General features: G+C 41.0%; 1 protein-coding gene across 1 annotated transcript in view; it reads left to right on the forward strand.

Moving 5' to 3' along the window:
* The window catches only part of SNTB1 (syntrophin beta 1), a 232,535-nt gene that overhangs the window by 95,372 nt on the left and 117,319 nt on the right, over positions 1 to 19,844 (forward strand). Inside the window, exon 3 of the mRNA XM_047783343.1 lies at positions 11,535 to 11,754. Within this exon, the coding sequence (XP_047639299.1) occupies positions 11,535 to 11,754 (220 nt within the window). The remainder of the gene's footprint in view (positions 1 to 11,534; positions 11,755 to 19,844) is intronic.

Below are 19,844 nucleotides of genomic sequence, written 5' to 3' on the forward strand. Positions count from 1 at the left end.
AAACATGTTCTCATTTAAATTTCATGACAGTGCTGCTTAAATGTGAGTGCCACGTATGTGCCTGGCACTTGTCTAACAGCTTTGAATACACTTTTAAAATATTTAATCATCATGACAATTCCATGAACAGGGTTCTTTTATTATCAGATGAGGAAACTGAGGTTCAGAGAGGTTATATACCTTGCCCAAAGAAGCCCAGTTTGTAAGTGGAAGATTTGGGATTTGAACCCAGATCCTCTGACTCTGGAGCTCCTTTACTAAACTAGTCCATTGTATTAGTTCTCTAAGGAAGGAACTGTTCTCCTCATTATGTAGATGAGGATTCTAAGACTCAGATAGCTTAACAAACTGTCCCATTGTCACAGAACTAATAGGTAGCTAATAAGCATATAATAATAAAGAAATGTACAGCATGGTATATCAGGTGTACGACCATGACCTGCCTTCGTTGTTTTGTAGTCACAGGATTACATATCTTAATTAACTACATTCCAGAAGAAACAGAGATCATGACAGCTTGAAGGGATTTTAGAAACAATCTGTTCTTCCCTACAAAGTAACAGAATCTTTTCTGCAAAATAACTGGGCGCTATCTCATCCAGTTTCTACTTGAATGACACTAGCAATAGGGGACTCACTATTTCATAATGTTTTCTTACATTGAACCCAAATCAATCCTGCTTCTGTAATTGATACTCATCCATTGGTAGTTCTACTTTGCAGAGATGTGCAAAGTAAGTTTAGCACAACTCTCTGTTATTTAGGTCTCATAAACTTCTAATATTGGTAACTGACTCTTACAGTGTCTACTATGCTACCTTCATGAGAAGTTTTTACTTATATTAACTCATTTAATCCTCAAAACAATCCTATGAGATAGGTAAAAGAAATAACACAGGAGGAAACTAAGTTGTTTGCTCAAGGCTACAGAGCTAGATGATAGAAAAGCTAGGAATTGGACCTCAGCAGTCATATGCTAGAGTTTATGCTCTTCACAAGATCTCTAATGTATTTCATTTAATCTGTGTTTTCTTTATTTCTTGAAACTTCAGCAACCTGGTTGCCTCCTTTACCCTCATTTGAACCTTGTCTAACCCATCAGGACTTCAGGTATGGGGCTGATCAAGGTGTTAAAGAGAGTAATTGGCCTCTTCTGAATACTACACTTCTGTCAGGGGAGCCTAATGCCCTATTACTTTATTATGAAGCCATAGCCACATAAATCCCTAGAACCTTCCTTCACGCAAACTGCTTATAATACAGTTTTCCCTATCGTACGTGTTACAGTAGTAATTTTTATTTTGAATACATAATGACAGAACTTTCCATCTTATCTTTTTTTTTTTTTTTTTTTAAGTTTTGGCCTGGGTGAATCTCTTCAAATCCTTATTTTTATCATCTAAGATATTGGGCCCCTCTCCTAGCAACGCTATAGGGGCCTAAAGTATTAAAAGTCACATCTTTCATTCCTCTCATACATTAAGTTCATCCATTAGCTCCTTTAGGCTCTGAGACAGTGTGTACCAGGAACCTGATAACAACTGAATGTCAAATGAGGAAGGTACTGCTAGTTCCAGCCTCCTTTTAACCAGGCTTGTCTTTTTCTTTCTATAAAGCCAAACATGTATATTTTATCTGTTTGTAAGGTGCTCTAGATGCTTTGTGCATCTCTGCAGAGTAGAGCTGCGATCAGTGAATACAAATTATAGGAGTAAGATTTGGATTCATATAAGAGGAGGAATGTAAGAACAACATTTCAGACAAAAAAAGAAGGTCTTTTTAAAATTTTTTAAATTAAAGTTAGTTGATTTGTAGTACTGTGTCAGTTTCTACTGTACAGCATAGTGACCCATTAGAAGAAGGATTTCTAAAACTTTCCTTGTTGGACAGACAGGATTCATTCAGGCATGGGCATCTAGCCATGTTTAGAGGCAGCATCCAGAGCATAAGGGAAGAACACAGGGAAGTGATCAGGACTGAAAGCTTTGGAGCTGGACTGCCTCAGGTCAGCTCCTAGCTCTGCCATTTGCTACTGTGTGACCTTGGGCAAGTCATTTCAGCTCTCTAAGTGGGAGTAGCGTGGAGACTCTAGACAAATAGATATAGGACACTGCTCTGCAAGAGACACTGCATTCTAACATCCCTGCTTCATAGAATTGCTGAATATTCCTGAAAGGTTTCCATGCAGAGGAAACTCCATGTGCAAAGAGCAGAGACAAGTTCAGAGAATTAAACAGTATTTCTCTATGGCTGATGTGTGAACTATGGGACGGAGAGATAGTCATCTGAGATGAGGAGAGGAAGTGGGCAGGGTCAGGTGGTGAATGGTTCCAGATGAATTGGAACAGACCCAAGTCCTCTAGGAAGTGACTCTTGCAGAGCAGTGTCCTATGTCTGTTTGTTTAATGTCTCCATGCCACTCCCATCTTGCACATATACACTGGAATGTAAGCATCTCAAGGGCAGGCACCCAGTTATTTCATTGAAATAACTCCCAACACTCAAAATCATGCTCATAGCCAGAGCTTCTTACACATTTCTTGAATTAAGGGATAACTAAACCAGTCAGCATCCTTCTGGGAGCACCTGCTATCCCTGGTGACAATGATCTTGCTTGGTTGAAGAGTCAAGGCAGGCAGGTCACATCAAAGGACTGTGCCATCTAAAATAGGATGGTTTTGAGAGAGTTTTTTAATTAGAGGACCGACAAATTCAGACCCAATTTATTTTAGTCCTGACTCCGCATATTCAAACTCAGCATCCTCACCTGCAGTATCCTTATGACCTCATGAGAACCTTTTGGTCATTCTTGAGACGTCTTTTAAAATCCTACCCTCAAGGACCCACCTGGCAAAATATAAGTTAAATAAATCTTGGTAAGCGAATGGAAACAATGATTTCTTCTAGCCTGCCCCGCCAAGCAAAGAAAAAGTAACCTGAGTACATAAGCTCAACATAGGTTTATTTTCATATATGCCAGGTACCCATAGGATTTAGTAGGAAGTCAAGAGGCACATCTACTCAAAGCCTAAGAATTTGGCACATATTTTAACAGGGCTATTTGTCGGTGATCATACAAACAGAAGATGACATAAAAATTATTCCTTTTTTTTAATGTTTTCGGAAGAGGCAGTTTCCCAGGGAATCATAGAATGTTTGAAGGGTAGGGGCCTTATTTCCCACTCTTGACAGATGAGGAGAATGAGGTCTGAAAAGTGAAGTAACTTGCCCAGGGCTGGAGAGCTAGTTAGTGGAAGAGCTGGAACCGTAATCCAGGTCCCCGACTCCCAGGGTCAGTTCTCTTTCCAGCTCACCACTCAGCCTCCCAAGAGATTAGCCATAGTTTCTGAGAAGCTTATATTACCTCTTTCATCATTTCTTGGTTTTCTTGGACACATCAATGCTCTCTCCCTCTGCATCTTTCCTAAGATAACCTAGGAAATGCCATTAAGAGAAGTCTCCTGTGTATTGCATTTTATCAGCAACATTTTATCAGCAAACTCACTGTCACCAACTTGTCCCCCGTTTGCAAGTTTCACCAAAGGTTCAAATACTCAGGTTTCTTGCCTGCAGCAGATTCCCTTTCCCCTTAAGCACGTGAGAAAAATGTCCATTTCATGTTCTCATCCTCTAGAGGCGTGAAATATTTCTTTTCCTCCCTAGAACCTGGGAATCTCTTTTTTTTTGTTGCTTTGTTGTTATTTTTAAGAAAACTTGCCCATAACAGAGCATCTTGCTGGCTCTTCAGAAAGCAGCCTGGTAGGAGAGTTGATTGGCTTTGCCTAAAGCATTTCCTCATTAGTAGCCTGGGTGTGCTTTTCTTTTCAAATGTCATCTGGCCTCCTCAACAAAGATTTAATTGTGGCAACTTGGGGCCTTTGCAAACTCAGAACTTTACTAAATGTCCTTTTGAAATCTTCACAACCGCCCATCTTTCCAATGAAAAACTAGAAACGTATTGAAAGTGACTTGGTGCATTATTGGTTTAGAGACCACTTCTTAACTGCTGGTCTCCCCTATCCCCCCTCCCCCCCTTTTTTTTTGCAGCGGAAGATTGGAATTTTAATTGCTCAACCATGGTTTTTAATTCATGATGCCCAGAAAGGGCATGGTTTCTTAATTACTTCTGATTATGAGGCACCCTGAGCCTGGGCTGGCTGCTTCTTGCTCAGTTTCAACAGTTCTTTGCCTGAAATTACTGTCTATAAGCACATGGAGGTGTGTAATTATGCAGACACTGGCTGTTAGTTCTGCCAGGTTAAACCCTCTATTATGAATACATATTACAGTGTCTTAAAAGATATTTATTGAAATGCCATAGTTTAATAGTTCAGGCTTACAAAATCAAGCTCTCTTATGTTACAGGCAATAGCCTCTTAATTGGATGTTTTCTCCCAGTACATAAAAACACTGGCTTAAATATACACACATACACATGCACACATACACACATCCAATTAATTTTTTTAAGTGTGAGAAACAGTACTGCTTTGTGGTTAAAAGTAAGGACCCTGGAGCCAGGCTGCCTGGATTTGGCTCATGTGTCTCCCACTTGCCTGTACTCTAACTTGGACATATGATTTACTCTCTACTGCAGAGTCTTTGGTGAAATGGGGATGACTGCAATGTCTGTATCCTAGAGTTGTGATGTTCAAATGAGTTAGTACCCAGAAAACTCTTAGCAGCATTCATGGAACCTAGCTGTTGTGCTTTTTCTGGTTGCTTTAGTATATTTACTTGTGTTTATGTGTTATAAAATCTAATTGTGTTTAGCTGGTAGGATTAGGGATGTCTCCCCGTGGCAAAAGCTAAGAATTGTCCCTTAATGGCTGTTCTTTTTCTTCCACAGTAATAGTCTTCCCTTCCGAGGAGCATTTTTTAGCTGGCTTGGCAGAGAATTGCCCAGAGTTAAGAGTAAATTTATTTTCCTTCTAGAAGTGTCCGTGAGACTAAATTCTGGCTGTTGGGGTATAAGGAGATACAGTGTGTCAACTTCTGAAAAGCGGCCCTGAAGGAAGAAGGGTGATGTGTCCTTTAAGTCTTCCTACTGATGGGAATTTGGTCATGATGGCTGGAATTCAGGCAACCATCCTGGGTCATTATATGGCAGGTTAGCCATGTGAGGCAGGGAAGGAGTAGAAGCCTGAGGGCCTGAAATTTTCAGGAAACAGAGTTGCTCTAGTGGCCCTTTTCTTTCACCCCAGACTTTTGATAAAAGGAAATCAAACCTCTTTATTATTTAATACACTGTAATTTGGGGCACCCATTGGTGTCAGATCTAGTCTTAGGTAATACCTTCCCCTCCCTGAATTAGTCCACATTCTCGTTACTTTGATTGCAATGTATAGAAATTTCACAGCGTGAAAAGTTTTCACACACTTTTTTTTAAGGTTTTTTTTTTTTTGTCTTTTGTTGTTGTTGTTGTTGTTGTTGCTATTTCTTGGGCCAATCCCACGGCATATGGAGGTTCCCAGGCTAGGGGTTGAATCGGAGCTGTAGCCACCGGCCTACGCCAGAGCCACAGCAACTCGGGATCCGAGCCACATCTGCAACCTACACCACAGCTCACGGCAACGCCGGATCGTTAACCCACTGAGCAAGGGCAGGGACCGAACCCGCAACCTCATGGTTCCTAGTTGGATTCGTTAACCACTGCGCCACGACGGGAACTCCCCGAGGTTTTTATTTTTTCTATTATAGTTGATTTACAATGTTCTGTCAATTTCTGCTGTACAGCAAAGTGACCCAGTCATATATATACACACACACATACACACACACACACACACACACACACACAATATACATAAAAATATATATGACCTTTTTTTCCTCACATTATCCATATCTACAGAAAAGAAACAAACTCATGGATTTGGAGAACTAACTTGTGGTTGCCAAGGGGGAGGGGGAGGGAGTGGGATGGACTGGGAGTCTGGGGTTCGTAGATGCACACACTCTTAATTTCCTATTCGAGACACTGCTTTACCACATGCAGACATGGCTGCACTTTTACTCTCCAAATGAGGGCACTAGTGACGGGGAGGTGATTGCTTGACACCAGAATTATGCTTATGGCTGATGATCAAACCTTGCAGAAATTACTTGGACTATCCTTTAGAAGCTATGCTCTGACACAATTTTATTACTTCCCCTGGGCAAGAAATGCTGGGCCTTTGGAAAAATCCAAGACAATGTTCTTTTGCTGTCTTTGTTATACCCTAGATCAAGTTTCTCTATTTCCTTTAAATAACAGAAAGAAGCAAGGCTCCTGAATAAAGGAACTTTAAGCAGGGCTGTGTTGTGGTTACTTGTTCTTCCTGGAAATGTGGAAATAGTTCAGTGATCTGAGAATACCTTGCTTAGGAGCATGATGATAATCTCTTAAGCTCCTTTATTTTCTTGAAATTGAAAACTTCTCTTCTGGTGGTGCCAGAGGTCTGGAGACTTGTGTGGGGATTCTGCTGAGCCTTATTCACAACACTATAAAAAGGGGAAGGGAGTTCCCATCGTGGCTGAGCAGTAACGAACCTGACTAGTATCCATGAGGACATGGGTTCGATCCCTGGCCTCGATCAGTGAGTTAAGGATCTGGCATTGCGTGAGCTGTGGTCTAAGTCACAGATGAGGCTCAGATTCCACATTGCTACGGCTGTGGTGTAGGCCAGCAGCTACAGCTCTGATTCCAACTCTACCCTGCACCCTTTGAACTTTCATAGGTCACCTGTCTGGAGCAGGGGATGGGGGGGGAGGGTGTTGAGAAAAAAAAAAAAAAAGGAGGGGGGAAGATATCTAAAGATCTCAGAGAAAACAGAGGTTATAAGGAAAAGCTAAGCCAATTTGCCTCCTGGAGTTATAAAGCAAGATGATACCTTATTTCTATTTGTCTCAATGGTGTCTTGAAGACCAAAGATGTTGCTTGAATTTGTGAATTGGCATCCTTCCATCTTGAAACCTCTTAGCCTCTGTCACCTTCTCTGCCACATATGCTTCGGGAGCTCCAGTTAAGCGTAATTTAGACCTTCATTCCTGTCTCTTCATCTCTAGTCCATGTCTTTTTTTGTATCTCTGCACTTTGTTCTGTATAATTTCTCCTGATCTACAGTCCACTCATCAGTGCCTTTTTCTGACTTGTCTCTCTATTGAAGTTTTAATTCTGGTTTTATTATTATTATTGCTACTACCGAGGCTACTACTTGATCTTCTCTTTGGTTCTTTTACCAATCTGTTAGGTCACTTTTAAAAGAATCTCTGGAAGATTCTATCAAGTTTCCATTTGTTTCCTTACACATGGAAAACATTCTTGCTGCTTTGTATGCTGTTACTGCTATCAGTTATTTTGTTGTTTTTTTTTAACTAGTTCTTGCTCATGGTACCTTGTTTCCCTGTATGCAACATTTTCTTAGATTTTATGCTGCTCATTACCCTTGACAATGATTCATAATGACTCTTTGAAGCTTAGGATGAAATTGTCTTCCTCCAGAAGGGATTTGCTTTTGATTCTTCCAGGCCCCTAGAGACCTTTCCAGCTTGGGACCTCCTCAAACCAGGTTTAAAATACAACACAAGAACTCATGTTATCTGCTCACTTCACTTCCTTTTTTTCTAGGATTAAATTTCTTTTAATCAGAGACTGTTTCTTAGCATCTCTCATGGAAGTACTGTCCTCAGCACATGAAAATTGACTGATGAATTTTGGCTGAATGAATAAATCTTTAAGTTCTCATGCCTACCCCTGTTAATTTGTTTTCTTTATTTTCAGTTGGTTAGTTAAAAAGATTACTCTGTATTGAATGGAAATGATATTCATCATTTCCAATAGGATGCCCTTTCTTCAAGACATTGCTATTTCTTCTCTCCTTTGTACGTTCCCATGTTCTTTGCCACTTAGGAAGTGGCTACTCAGTAAATATTTACTTCTGGGCTCAAGACTTGCTAGTCTTTTCCATGCCTCTGCCCAGGATGGATGAAACCACACATTTCTCTGATGATTCACAACCTATATGGATATTTTGAGTGTTCCTATTATCTCTGGAAGTAATACCTGATGGCTTTGTACCTGGTATATCTGCATCTAATATCTTTTTCCTCCAGTATGCCCAGTCTCTCTCTCTGGGAGTTATCTCTAAAGCTGAGCTTTGATTCTGCCATTCTCTTGCTCATAGACCACCATGACTAACAATAACTGCTTACAGAATAAAGTCTAATCCTGTTAGCTCCTCATTTTGCATCTTTCGTCTAAGTAGGATAGCCAGATTTCATGGCAGAACATGATCTCTGTGAAATCAAACTCCAGCTTCACCACTTCCTAGCCACATAAGCTAAATTTCTGAGCATTGGTATGTTGCTGTGAAAAATAATATTAGTTTTGCAAGAAACACCTAGGTAAAGCTCCTAGTGGCCACAGAAGTAAAATAGCCCTATAAGACATGAAATTGTAGCAGATCTGAAAGGAATGGCAGTTCTTTTATTGCTTGTAGATACATAAATATTCGATAAATGATAAATCCCGTCCTCATTTCTTCTCCAGATCTAGTTTTATTATCTATAAAGTAGGCCTTTAAATGGTCATTTTTAAGCTTACATGTGGGAAGCTGTGTGAACTACCTGATTCTGTACTTGGCACATCATTAAGTATATGATAAATGTTCCTTCTTTATCCCTCTTCCAAACTGAGGTGCAATCTTCCTTTCCTATAGAATTGGAATAAAAATTATAAATCAGAGTACATTATATAAAAAGAAGGACTATTATTCTTACCTCTACTGTTTAAAGTCCTAGCTACCCTTTACTAAAGGCCCAAGTTCAACTTCTCCCTATTCCATGCAGTATCCCTGGATTCTCACTTCACAACACTCAGTCCCTACCCCAGCCAGAAGGATAATAATCTAATCAAAGGAGAACCTTCAAACATTCTCAGGTGATATTTACATTTCTCATATATCAGTAAGTATAATTTTACTGTATACAAAGCTAAGCAGAGTTCTAGCTTCTACTAAAACATTTTTAGAGACGAAAAACTCAGTTTCTTCACAAAGAGACCTATTTCTTCCAGTTTTGGACAGCTTTAATTGTAGCTCTCCCACTAAATATTCTGTATTTGTTCATAGGTATGTATGTGCTCCTCTTTATTTTTATTTATTTATGTATTTATTTATTTACTTTGTCTTTTTAGGGCCACATCCATGGCACATGGAGGTTCCCAGGCTATGGGTCAAATTGGAGCTGTAGCCACTGGCCTACACCACAGCCATAGCAACATGGGATACAAGCCATGTCTGTGACCTATACCACAGCTCATGGCATCACCAAATCCTTAACCCACTGAGCGAGGCCAGGGATCAAACTCACATCCTCATGGTTACTAGTCAGGTTCATTAACCACTGATCCATGAAGGGAAGGCCCAACTCTTTTTTTTTTTTTTTAAGATATCTTTTTTTTAATTAAATTGTAGAAGTTCCCATCGTGGCTCAGCGGAATCAAATCTGACTAATATCCATGAGGACGCAGGTTCAATACCTGGCCTTGCTCAGTGGGTTAAGAATCTGGCGTTGCCTAAGCTATGTAGGTCACAGGTGCGGCTTGGCTCTTCCATTGCTATCTCTGTGGCATAGGCCAGCAGCTACAGATCAGATTTGACCCCTAACCTGGGAATCTCCATATACCATGGATGCAGCCCTAAAAAAAATGACAAAAAATAAATAAAAATTAAATTATAGTTGATTTACAGTGTTGTGCCTATTTCTACTGTACAGCCTAGTGACCCAGTCACAAATACATACGTATACATATATATGTATGCATACATACATGTATACACACACACACACACACACACACACACACATATTTATACATATACACACATTCTTTTTCTTATACTATCTTCCACCACGGTCTATCCCAAGAGATTTGGAGACTGTATATAGTTCCCTGAGCTGTACAGTAAGGCTCATTGCTTATCCATTCTAAATGTACCTAAAGATTCTCATACCAAGTGAAGTCAGAAGGTGGAGGACAAAAACCATATGGTATCACTTATATGTGGAATCTAAAATATGGCACAAATGAACCTGTCTACAGAACACAAACAGTCACAGACATGGAGAACAGACCTATGGTTGCCAAGGAGGTGGGGGGGGGGTCTGGAGATGCACGGGGAGTTTGGGTTTGGTAGATTTGGAAAGTCTTAAGAATGGAAACCATGTGTTGTTTATTTCTGCCGTCGCCATAAACCTAACTCCATGTCCTGCACAGGGACAGCAGTAGTTTGTGGAATTGAATCATCAGAGATCTGAAGGAAGTGTCCCTAGTTTGCCCCTATTCCAGTCCACTGCCATTTGTAAAAATAGGTATCTCCAAGGGATTTAGCCAAATCCCGCCCTGACCCCCAGGCAGCATAGAACCAGACTCTGTAAGTGACAGAGAGAAGGACTTGGAAGTTTATATTTCATGTTCCAAGAATCCAGTCGCCCTGTCAACTCAAAAGCTAAGGACCAAATGCTTAAAATTCAGAATTGGCAACTATCTTAAGACTAAGCAAACATACCAAAGAGCAAAATTTCAGTCTGTTCCACTCAGCTCTTAAGCAATTTTGTTTCTTTATAAATTTCATAAAGTAATATATGCATATGGCTAGACATGAAAATGGTATAAAGGGGCAAGAAATGAACAGTAAATGTCTGTCTTTCCATCATCTTGACTTTCATTTTCACTCCCAGAGCCAACTATCATGAACATTTTCTTGGATTTCTATCCAGAAATAGTCATAGATATGTGAGCAGGTATATCTATGATTTCATACACAAAATGATTATAGTATATGCCTGTTCCATGTAGTTTAAAAAAAAAAACAAACTGATAATAGATCTTACAGATTTTTCTATGTTAATGCAACTGTATCTGTCTTTTTAAGTGAATGTACAGATGTCTCACAATTTATCCAACCTATCCTTTTTCTTTTTAGTGGACATTTAGGTTGTTCCTAGTTTTCAGCTCTTACAAGTAATATTTTTGCTGTCACAGATTTTTACCATTACAAAATATGTGTCCATCTGCGTATTTTTTTTTGCATATGTGTTCTTCACACTATTAAATTGAAAAGCCTATCTTTCCCTGCTTCTCATCAGAATATTGGTGACATACAGCCACCAGATTCTCTGTATCTATAATGAATAACCATGTGTCTTATATTTAGTCTCCGATAAGCTTTCTCTGCCCATTTGTTTTTCAGCCTGTTTCCCAGAATGCACCTTGTTATCAGAAAAGATAGTTGTCATAATTGAAAAAAGCTGAGAGTAATTCTCAGGTTCAGGTTGTCATCACGGCAGGTTCTGAAAACCACGTTGGTACGTAATTTAAGGAACAGAACAACTTTTATGACAGGAACAGAAATTCTGAATCTTGTTCAGAATTCACAGAGCTCCGTATTAAGAGTTTATTTAATGCAAGTTTCAAAAATGCATGAGACTTTCCAGAAATTCAGCCCCATTGTACTGAAAAGCGCTCATTGTTGGCTTTTTTTTGCTTGCAGTGAAGTACATGCGAGAAGCCACACCCTATGTGAAGAAAGGCTCCCCAGTGTCTGAGATCGGGTGGGAAACGCCTCCGCCCGAATCCCCAAGGTTAGGGGGCAGCTCCTCAGACCCTCCGTCATCACAGTCCTTCTCCTCCTTCCAAAGAGACCGGAAAAGCATCCCCCTCAAGATGTGCTACGTCACAAGGAGCATGGCCTTGGCTGACCCTGAGAACAGGTAAAGGCAGCTAACCTTATTTTAGCAGCTCTGAGTTTGAAAGAGGGCTTTGACCAGGCTGTGCTCGGGACCCAGAAACACTCAGTGGTTTCCAAAAAATAGTCTGAAAGGGCCACCCTGCAAAATTGTGCGTATCAAGCCTGGCCTCGCTCTCCTTCTTCTTCCACCTTCTTCTTCTTTATGTTTATCCTCATGAAGAATCTATAGGCTGAGCTCTGGTTCTGGAAGGAGTTGAATCATGGGGGTCAGGATCTTATGTGTTTCTCCTGGGTCTGCCTCTGCCAAGTCACATGACTTTGGACGAGCTTCCCAGAGTGCTAAACCTCAGTTTTGTCACATGTAGAATGGGAATCGTTGAAACCAATGTTGTTGAGTTGTGAGAATTAAATGAGGAAATCCATGTGAGGTGCTTTGCGCAGGGAAATCTTCCATGAATGTAGGCTCTAATACTATGTATTATTGATGTTCAATAGTAATAAGCAAATCAGTGCCCTCAACTTGTACGTGGAGGATGAGAGGATCCTTAATGCCATGTTCTGCTCTGAACCTCTCTTTATCCTCAAGGGAAAAAAGGAGCGCCTTTGAGCCAAGCCTGGAGGGCTAGTTCCCAAAGTCTGTACAAGACTTCTTTGCCACAAGATAGATATCTAACCTGATCCATGGCAATGAGAAGGAATCCAGGAAAGACTAGCAAATATTTGGGGGTCCTTCTTCCCCTCAGTCTTCCTTTAACTTGCAGCACAGAAAACGTACATCTGGAAGGAAAACAAGAGGTATGTAGAAGAGAGACAGAGAATTGAGCCAGCAAAGGGGGGAGTCTTGTTGACCTTTGCATCCGCATTCAAATGCTAAAAATAGGAAGAGCACTGCTGGCCTTTATTTATAACATGTGTGGGACAGCTGCAACCCACCCGAGGAGGAGGAGGAAGCATTTGGTTTGTTTCCGAATTGCTGATGGGGAAAACCCAGAGGAAATGGGAGTGGGGAGAAAGTTGCCTCCTTGGCTCACGGCTCAGTGCTTTTTTTGTTCTCTTCCCAGTAAACTTACCCGAAGGAAGCTGCTAGCCCTTCTGGCCCCAGCCAGCTGTAGGGGCTCCCCCATTCCCCCATGTCTCCTTGCTCAGGTATATCTGCAGGGATCAGAGATGGGCCATAGTGTGAGAGAGCCAGGGTTTATCCACTAAAGAGGAATCTGGGAAGGAGGCAGAGTTTTCAGATGGTCCATTCCCACCTGTTCTCTGTTTTGTTTTGTTTTGTTTTTTCTTTTTAGAGCTGCACCCTCAGCATATGGCAGTTCCAAGGCTAGGGGTGGAATCTGAGCTACAGCTGCCGGCCTATGCCACAGCCACAACAACTAGGGATCCTAGCTGTGTCGTTGACCTACACCACAGCTCATGGCAACGCCAGATCCTTAATTAACCCACTAAGCGAGGGCAGGGATTGAACCCACATTCTCATGGATACTAGTCAAATTCATTTCCTCTGCACCATAATGGGAACTCCTGTTCTCTGTTTTAAACCTCCATTCACTCCCCCATTCCTAACACTTTCCTGGGCCTACAGTTGATGTTGCAGTTACTCTGAGTGTCCTCTTCCCTGGCCTTTTACCCACCCAGTCAAACAAGTCCTTTCTCCCAGGAGTCTGAGATCTAAGGTTTCAGATCTGATGAATTCAGAATTTACCCAGTGCGTGTCTTGTGCTGGGTGTCATGCTAATTACTTCAGCCCAGAGACTGCCAAGTGACAGCCTACAGGTGTCCCCAGCCCACAGATGGGCTTTTTTAGTGGTCTATCTAGGGTTACAAAGAAATTTGAATCAGTTGCCACATTGAATAGTCAGGAAATTTCACATTAAAAAGCCAAATTTCTGCTTTTCAAGAAAAATGAGAAGATCTGGTATTATTATTAGGCTTTACGTTGCTGCAGCCAAGGCTCCAGTCTATAGGAGGCCAGTAGAAGCTTCTCCTTTGGAAAGGAATGGACTCTCCTGGTTATTCCTATGGCCTTACACGTAGGGAATACAATTAACTCTCTGCCTGGAGTTCCTATTTTGGTGCAGCAGAAACAAATCCAGCTAGTATCCATGAGGATGTGGGTTCGATCCCTGACTTTGCTCAGTGGGTTGGAGGTCCCATGTTGCCATGAGCTGTGGTGTAAGTTGCAGACTTGGCTCGGATCCTGAATTGTTATAGCTATAACTCCAGTTGGACCCCTAGACTGGGAGTTTCCATATGCCTCGGGTGTGGCACTAAAAAGGGAAAAAAAAAATTTGTCTGTCTGGGTCTTCACATTTCCTGCCTAGTCCTTAAATTTGGACCCATGCTTTGTCCTCTGAGTCTCTACCTCATCTTCATTCTATGGATAAAAAAACCTGAGGCCCAGGGCTTACATACATTCCTATCATCATATAGCTAATATATGGTATAACTGGGCTTTAATCTCATACCTATGGAAGTCAGTGTCAATTTACCATTACCAGAAAAATACAGACTAGAAAACTTGGGATATGGTAGAATTGGTTAATGCATTGGGGAGAGAGTTTGAGTAGATGATTTCTAGGATTCCTTTCAGCTGTGGACTTACATGCTATAACATTTCTCCCAAGCATTTATTTACATTTTAAAGAATTTGGGGAGACATCAGGCCGTAGTTCAAATATTGGAAACCTCCTTCTTTTAAGCCCATAGAAGGAATGTGTTGTAAAACCTTGGCATTGGTGCTCTTCAAGTTCACCATTAAGTCTATGTAGGGTCTCCTGGGTGGTGTGGGAGAGCCTGTATTTCTAGGCTATGAGAACCAGCAGGACTGATTGAAAACGAGAATCCAGTTAAGCCAGAGGGTCCAGAAGAGGACTTCCACCCAGACAGATCCGAAACTGCTGACAGTAAGATTAACCTTTCACAGTGTATCCGTATATCAAATCACCACGATGTATACATTAACTATCCTACAGTGTTGTCAGTTATACCTTAATAAAACTAAATATATATATATATATATATATTAGAGGCTTAATGAGTCTTGACCCTGATTGAAAAAAAGAAAAAAGAAACAAGTATTTCATGGAATGTCAATCACATGCTGGGCTGAGTAGAATGTACCAGAAATATGGACTCTGCAAAACCCATCTCTCTGCTGCGTACAAGACACACCTAACACAAAGTGATCTTAAAAGACAAAAGAAAAATATAGGCTAGGCAGACTCTACAAGGCAAATGCAAACAAACAGCAACAACAAAAAGCATCGATTTTGCTCTTGATGTGTGACAGGGTAAAGTGCAGGTCGAAAAGCACAAAAGAAGACCACGAAGGACTGATTTATGCTAAAGGCCAGAGTTCACAGGGAACAGAATTCAGCAGTTATGAATGCACATCTAGTAAGACTGCAGCAACCTTTACAGCAGAGATGGGAGCACACTGATAATAGGTAGTTTAATATATTCCTCTCGGTCCAAGAAAGGGCGTTTGGACAAAAGATAAATAAAGATGCAAAAGACCCAAACAACCTAATTAAGGGAGGTCTGGATACACCACAAACTTTGTACCCTGGTAATAAAGAATATGCTTTTTTCTATTCAAATCCACATAGAACATTCACAAAATTAACCACAGATTAGAGCACCAAAAAAAAAAAAATGCAGTTGAGTTTCATAAGGTACAAATAAAGCAAACAGCATCCCTGATGATCGTGGAATAAAACTAAAAAATCAGTAACAAAACCCGAGCAGAGAAACCCTTTCTTCATGGATTTTTAAAAAGCTTTCTATGAAATAAATAACTCTTAGGGCAGAAGGGAAATAGAAACTGAAAGTGTAGCGTTGAAAAAATAATGAAAAGAATGTATATATGAAATGTAAAAGAGAAAGAAGGAGAGAGTGTCAGCTCTGGTTCAGCTAGATCCCCGATGGAATCAGCTGAATTTAAGGAAGTGTGTCATTTAGTCCAAATAACAACCCTAGGTCCTAGTCCTCTCATCTCTATTTTATAGATAATGAAACTTTGTTCAGAACCAGGAGTTGAAATCAACGGGAAATGTGGGGATCAGGCCCAGGCCTGGCTGACAAGCAAGCTTACTTTCTTAATCATGACACCCCATTGCTTCTGATTTTAGCACCTGGCAGAACCGCTCACCTGAACTGTAAGCACCACAGCCAGGGATTAAAGGTTTCCTGGATTCTGAAACCTGAAAACCGACGATAAATGCCACAGCATCTTGGGGCTGATTCCCTCGGCTGGTAACACACAGCTACTTATAGTTTGCATTAAAAGCACTAATGTTCAATTTCTCAAATAGAAACAGCCATGGAACAGCAGGTAGCATTGCTGCTCTTTCTGTGAAAAAGGTCACCCAGCAGGCACTGAATCCGTAAGAATATGTCACTGCTAGTCGTGGTTGTCAGTGATTACAGTATTTTTTTTTTTTTTAATTCCACCTCTTGAAGATCTCTTGTGTTTCATATTCAGTTTTTCGCCTTCACGGCCACTGCTCTCACCCAGGTCAAGACCATCCTAGGTCCTCTGGACTATCTGGATATAGTTTCTCCTGAGTGCTTTGGTTCTAGTTTGCCCCTTTCCCAGTCCCTAACATCCACCCTTCAGGCGGCTAGCCAAGGAATGGGAAACACTCAAAATGTATCCATTTGGTCAAGAGGGCTCCCAACTGCCTTCACAAATATTAAATCTCCTCGTATTGCATGAAAACCCCATGTGGTTTTGGATCTTTCTTAACTGTTCCCCTCCTCTGAATTTTATCCTTTATGCTCCAGGAACCCTGAAACAATTTATACATGCCCTACACTGGCCTCCCTGGCAGCTTCCTAGTCACCCGTCAAGCTTCAGCACAGGTCCTGCTCTACCTTGTGTAGATCTGTCTGTGATAGGGTCTGTAATTTATAATGACTTGTCTTTGTTTGGGTTTTTATCTAACATGACTACCCAGTTTTTAAAGCCAAAGACCTTTGCAGTCTGGGATGCCTCAGGCTTTTAGTTTAATATCCCAGCTCTCTAAAAATTATTATACTGAAGAGAGATAAGCAGCAAGTGATAGAGTAAATGGGCAGAAATATTAATGGTAGTATTCCTTAATATGAATACCTGGGTATTCACATATTTTGGCACAATTGCTAATTTTCCAAGTTTTCTGTAAATTTGAAATTATTTCCAAATAAAAAGTTAAATACAGGAAAACCGGCACACTGAAAAAACAAACAAACCAAAACCCATCCCCAAACAGCTTTCTAGAACATTACTTGATACAAAGCAGGCATTCAAAAATACATCTGTAAATAATGAGAAATAGCAGCTTTATCTTCACGTTTTTGGTATTCTTAATTTTCCAAAAAGTTCTTTTTAAAAAATTTTCCACTAAATAGACCTGGGAATAAGAGAAAAAGCACAACTCTCTCCTGCCAGGCTCAGCAAACTTAAAGAAACCAAGACAATTCATCAGCCAAGCCTGTTACTGGGTTGAACGAAGTTGGGCCAATGCAATGGATGGCACATGAAGCTTTGTTCATGACTCTGTGTACCGGTAACAGACCCCTCTGTAGATCTTCACGGTTGAATTATGGAGCGAGGCACACAATCTTTCTAGAAAAATGGAGTACATCTCTATCTACAGTGCACAAGTAAAAAATTTACAGAAAGTGTTGTTGCGGTTTCGAATGGAAAAGCACCACTCAGCACACCGTGATTCAGAGGGGTGGGACCTGATAAATCCTATAGGACCCTTGGATTTGTTCCCACAAAGTGCCTTTAGTGAAATCACTACAATCCAGCGCCTGCGCTTCAGCCACAAAGGTCAAAAACCTGGTTAGAGGCATAGTGATGTGAGATCTGTCTCTAAGGGCTGGACTCATACCTTCCAAAGAAGCCAGAATGCTTTTACGACAGGCTGTGCAATTGTCAAGCAGATAGAAACACTCACATAAGAGGATCTGTGTGTCCCCATTAGAGGCTGTCTTGGAAAACAAGTGTAAATAATAAGCAAAATACCAGAATCCAAGTAACAAAAACAATGTGGACTTTCAAAGCAGCCCAAGCCATGCATTCTCTCCATGTAAGCCCTCTATATGAGAAATGAAACTGTCGCCATAGTTACACTACAATATATGCCAATTGACCTTAAGAAGTGCATTTTAGATGAGGAAGCTGGAAGCCATGCCTTACCAGATCAGAAGAGCTGTGCCAAGGTGGCCGTTATATTAATTTCTGCTCTGCCAAGACTGCCATCTCCCCGGTCTATATGTAAATAGATGGAGGTTCCCCCAAGTGGTTCTCTCCAGCTCCCGTTCAGTTCATACGGTCTTGTTCCTGATGGGGATCAGTACAGTGGACGTAGTAAGTCCTTGTAGGTGAAAAGTATTTCTTCCATGAAGGGGCTTACAAAACCTGTGTTTTCCTTGTTCTGTTCTCTTTGCTCTTGCTCAGACACATCATGGTGGCCTCATAACTGAAAATATCACCAGCAGATTATTTATTTATCTATCTATCTATCTATCTATTTATTTATTTATTTATTTATTTATTTATTTATTTTGTCTTTTTTAGGGCCACACCCATGGCATATGGAGGTTCCCAGGCTCGGGGTCTAATTGGAGCTACAGTTGCCAACCTATGCCACAGCCACAGCAACACAGGATCTGAGCCATGTCTGGAACCTACACCACAGCTCATGGCAACGCCACATCCTTAATCCACTGAGCGAGGCAAGGGATCGAATCGCAACCTCATGGTTCCTAGTCTGATTTATTTCCCCTTTGCCACGATGGGAACTCCTCACCAGCAGATTATGATTGCTTTTGGGAAGAAAAGGAAACTGTAAAATCAATTTATGATAGCTCTTAGTAAGTGGACACAGTTTAAATGTCTAAAACAGAGGCCCACATTAATAATATCAATGAGTAAACGCTAAAGTTGAAGTTAAAAAATACAGGTTTGAATCCCAATTCTGTCACCTATTGCCCTTAACTTTAGACAAATTATCTAATCTCTCTGATTCCCAGGTTTCTTATCTATAAAATGTGCTTTAAAATACTGACTGCATGTAATTGTTGTGATGATTAGATGACTTCATGTAGATGGTCTCAAATCCTGGCAGTATCACCATGGCATAAATTCAGCTTTCAGTCAAAATAGCCTCATTCCTGAGTGCAAGAAGGGAGGGGTGAAGGGAAGGTTGGTTTTTTTGTTGGTTTTTTGGTTTGGTTTTGTTTTTTGTTGTTTTTGGGTTTTTTCCAGCAGGAGAAGTTTCCAGGTCATCTCCCGAAACTATTGAGCAGAGGTTATTTTGTAAGACATTCTTCCACAGAGGGCTGTAGCCTTTTGAGACTTTCAGCTCTGTTCAGGAACTTGAGTTCCAGCTTCCCAACTCATGGGCTCACAAGGTCTTAACTTTCATCTGTGTATCAAAAAAGACCTCAGCTGGGAGTTCCCATCATGGTGCAGTGGTTAACGAATCCGACTAGGAACCATGAGGTTGCGGGTTCGATCCCTGGCCTCGCTCACTGGGTTAAGGATCCCGCATTGCCGTGAGCTGTGGTGTGGGTCGCAGACGCGGCTCGGATCCCGAGTTGCTGTGGCTCTGACGTAGGCCGGCAGCTACAGCTCTGATTAGACCCCTAGCCTGGGAACCTCCATATGCTGAGGGAGCGGCTCAAGAAAAGGCAAAAAGACAAAAAGGAAAAAAAAAAAAAAGACCTCAGCTCCCCCACCCCTACCTGACCCACTACCTGCCATGATCTCCACAACCCCGTTTCCCCAGGGATTTGGATTCCTCATGATCAGCCCTAATACTCACCACCCTGGTTTTCAGTGCCCTCCTACACCTTTTTTGATACCCGGGAGTTCCCTTTTATTTCTTGCAAGCTCAGAATTACATTAAAATATAAACAAGCAAACCTTTCTTATTACAGCTTATCTAGTATATCCAGGTGTTCATAGCAGGAGGGTTTCTGAATTTGTGTAGACGACCATTGTGCTGGACCTAGAAGCCTTGTCACATGGCTGTGGAATTGCTTGTAACTGGCTGTGTGTATCATGAACAACAGTCAGAGTTCTATTTTTTCAATTATTATTTTTTAAAAAGTAAG

Source organism: Phacochoerus africanus, chromosome 6 (assembly GCF_016906955.1).
Source record: "Phacochoerus africanus isolate WHEZ1 chromosome 6, ROS_Pafr_v1, whole genome shotgun sequence".
NCBI lineage: Eukaryota > Metazoa > Chordata > Mammalia > Artiodactyla > Suidae > Phacochoerus > Phacochoerus africanus.